Here is a 2583-nt window from a genome sequence, read left to right as displayed (position 1 = left end):
TAAACAAAGACATCAATCTAAAAAAGAAAAACAAGAAGAAAAAGTTGAACCATTTGTTAGACCAACAATGACAAGTCCTGTTGTAAAAGATAATTTGGACTTTGGAACAATTGCTTTTACTTCTGGAAAAACTGTTCCAAAATATTTGAATAAAAAACAAAAACACGATTGAAAATGATTTTAAGTGGAATATTTTTTGTTATTTATTTTATTATTTAAAAATTAAATTAAAAGAATTTTTTTTTGTTTTTTTGTTAATTAAAATATTTTTTGTCTCATTTTCCAGTCAATTGAAATTCCTTTTCCTGATGAATCTATTAATACTCCTTGTTTACCTGTATTTGCTGAAACTCTGCCAATACGAATTAATTCATCCATTGTTATTTTTTCATTTTTTTCATTTTTAATAGAAATAATAAAATTTGCATGAGATGTTTTCATATCACCGATATATCCCAAATAATCACAACCAAAATTTAATCCATTTCCAAGTGAAACTGAAGTATTTTCAATTTGATCCATTTATGTTATTTATTTCAAAATTTAATCTAAAAAAAAAAAAACCAAAAAAGAAAACCAAAAAAAAAAGCAAAAGAATAAATTGAATATTTTCATATAAAAAAAAAGTTAAAATAAAAAATAAAAAGAACTTAAAAATTGTTGTATGACTTCAAGTGAATTACTTCAAATTAAAATTCTTTTTGAAAGCATTCAATTAACAAGTTCAAAAAGTGGAATAAAAGAAATGAATGAATTTATAAAAAAAGTAGGAAGAAAAGGAATAATTTATTATTTATCGTTATTATTATCAACAAAATATACAAAAAGTACAAAAGTATATTATGAAGAATTATCTCGTTATATTTCTCAATTAATTTCATCACCATTTTTTGAAGGAATGTTTTTTGAAGCGATAAATTCAATTGAATTTAATTGTGATATATCAAAACTTACTTTAAAAAAACATGAATTACAATTTCTTCAACATCTTCTTGCACTTCATCATGGAGAATTTCTTTCATTACCAATTGAAGAAACAGATATTCCTAAAGATGAATTACTTCAAAATTTCTATGAAGATCCACATTATATAGTAAATATTACACAATCTACTCATCCATCTCCAATTTTTGCATTACATTGGAGTAATCCAATAACATTAACATTAACTCAAAATAATATTATTATACCAATTAGAGAATTAATTGAAGAATTTAATAATGAAGAATTAAATAAATTTATTAAAGAATATTATTTAACAACAGAAGAATGTATTTTATGTCTTGATATTATTTGTAAAAAAAAATTAGGATTTAATTCAACATTTTTATCTAAAGTGGAATGGTCAATTGTTATTAGTCAATTTAATAATGAATTAAAAGAAGAAGAAATTAATTTTATTTGTTCATATTTAAATAATTGTAAAATAACAACAATTTCATTTAATTTATTACTATCATTTATTTCATATATTCTTTCAAATCAAAAGAATAAGAAAATTATCAAATTATTACTTCTTTCTTTATTTAATCAATTTAATTCAATAGAAGAATTATTTACTTCAAATGATTTCTTTGAATATATGAAATCAAAAGGAAATGATGTAATTAATTATAATAAAATGAATTTAATAATAATTGAAATTAGTAATAAATATCCAAATGTTATTTGTAAATATATTGAATGGGGAAGAATTGAAATAATCAAAGAAATATTAGAAAATCAAAAATTACTATTATTTTTAATTGAAAATAATAATCAAACACTTGAATATTTAATTAAAGAATATCAAAAATCAAGTAATATTATTAATTCTATTTGTAAAGTAATTAATAATAATAATTTAGAATTAATTGTAAAATTTGAATCAAATAAATTAATGATGATTGATTTAGCTTCAAATATTGGAATAAATGCAATTCAATTTATATTAAAAGAAAATATGAAAGAAACTATTTCATTGTTTCTTAAATATAAAGAAGAAAAAAATCAAATTGTTAGTACTTCAACTCTTTCAAAATCAATTAATACTCTTTTATTAGAATTTATTAAAATGAATAAAATTGAAAATCAAAATATTTTAAATGAAAATGAAATAAATTTATTAGAAGAAGTATTAAATAATAAAATTACAATTAATGAATTTTGTAATTCATTTGAATATATAATTAAAAATGAAAATGAAATAAATAAAAATATTGTAAGTAAAATACTTCAATTTTTATGTGATGGAATGATTCATCCACCAATTAAAGGAGGTTCAATTATTGGAGATGTTGTAGGAGAATTACTTAAAAGAAAAATAATAAAAGGAGTAATATATATTCATATTATTAGAATTATCATAAATCAATTAGACGATATTAATAAACCAACATTTTATAATTCTTTAATTGTTCTTAAAAAATTAAGAAAAAGTGGAATTATTAATGGAGGAATTGCTAAAACATTAAGAAATTATTCACATATTAATCAAATTAATACAGAATTATATTCATATATTAATGCACAATGTAATAAACCAAGAGTTTCTGAAATGGATATATTAAAATCATTAATAAATGAAAATTATTTTAATGAACC

The 2583-nt window shown here is 19.1% G+C and overlaps 1 protein-coding gene across 1 annotated transcript; it reads left to right on the top strand.

Annotated features, from left to right (window-relative positions):
• Positions 1-664: 664 nt before the first annotated feature.
• On the top strand, positions 665-2472 carry EHI_149530 (uncharacterized protein; the record flags this gene model as incomplete). The annotated part of the gene is made up of 2 exons (XM_643004.2): positions 665-2395; positions 2455-2472. The coding sequence occupies 2 exons, from the start codon at positions 665-667 to the stop codon at positions 2470-2472; spliced, it is 1749 nt and encodes a 582-aa protein (XP_648096.2).
• Between the last annotated feature and the right edge of the window lie 111 nt (positions 2473-2583).

The sequence above is a fragment of the Entamoeba histolytica genome, genomic scaffold, assembly GCF_000208925.1.
Source record: "Entamoeba histolytica HM-1:IMSS scf_1104750518561 genomic scaffold, whole genome shotgun sequence".
In the NCBI taxonomy this organism is placed as follows: Eukaryota; Evosea; order Mastigamoebida; family Endamoebidae; genus Entamoeba; species Entamoeba histolytica.
This window is presented reverse-complemented; position numbering and strand designations above follow the sequence as displayed.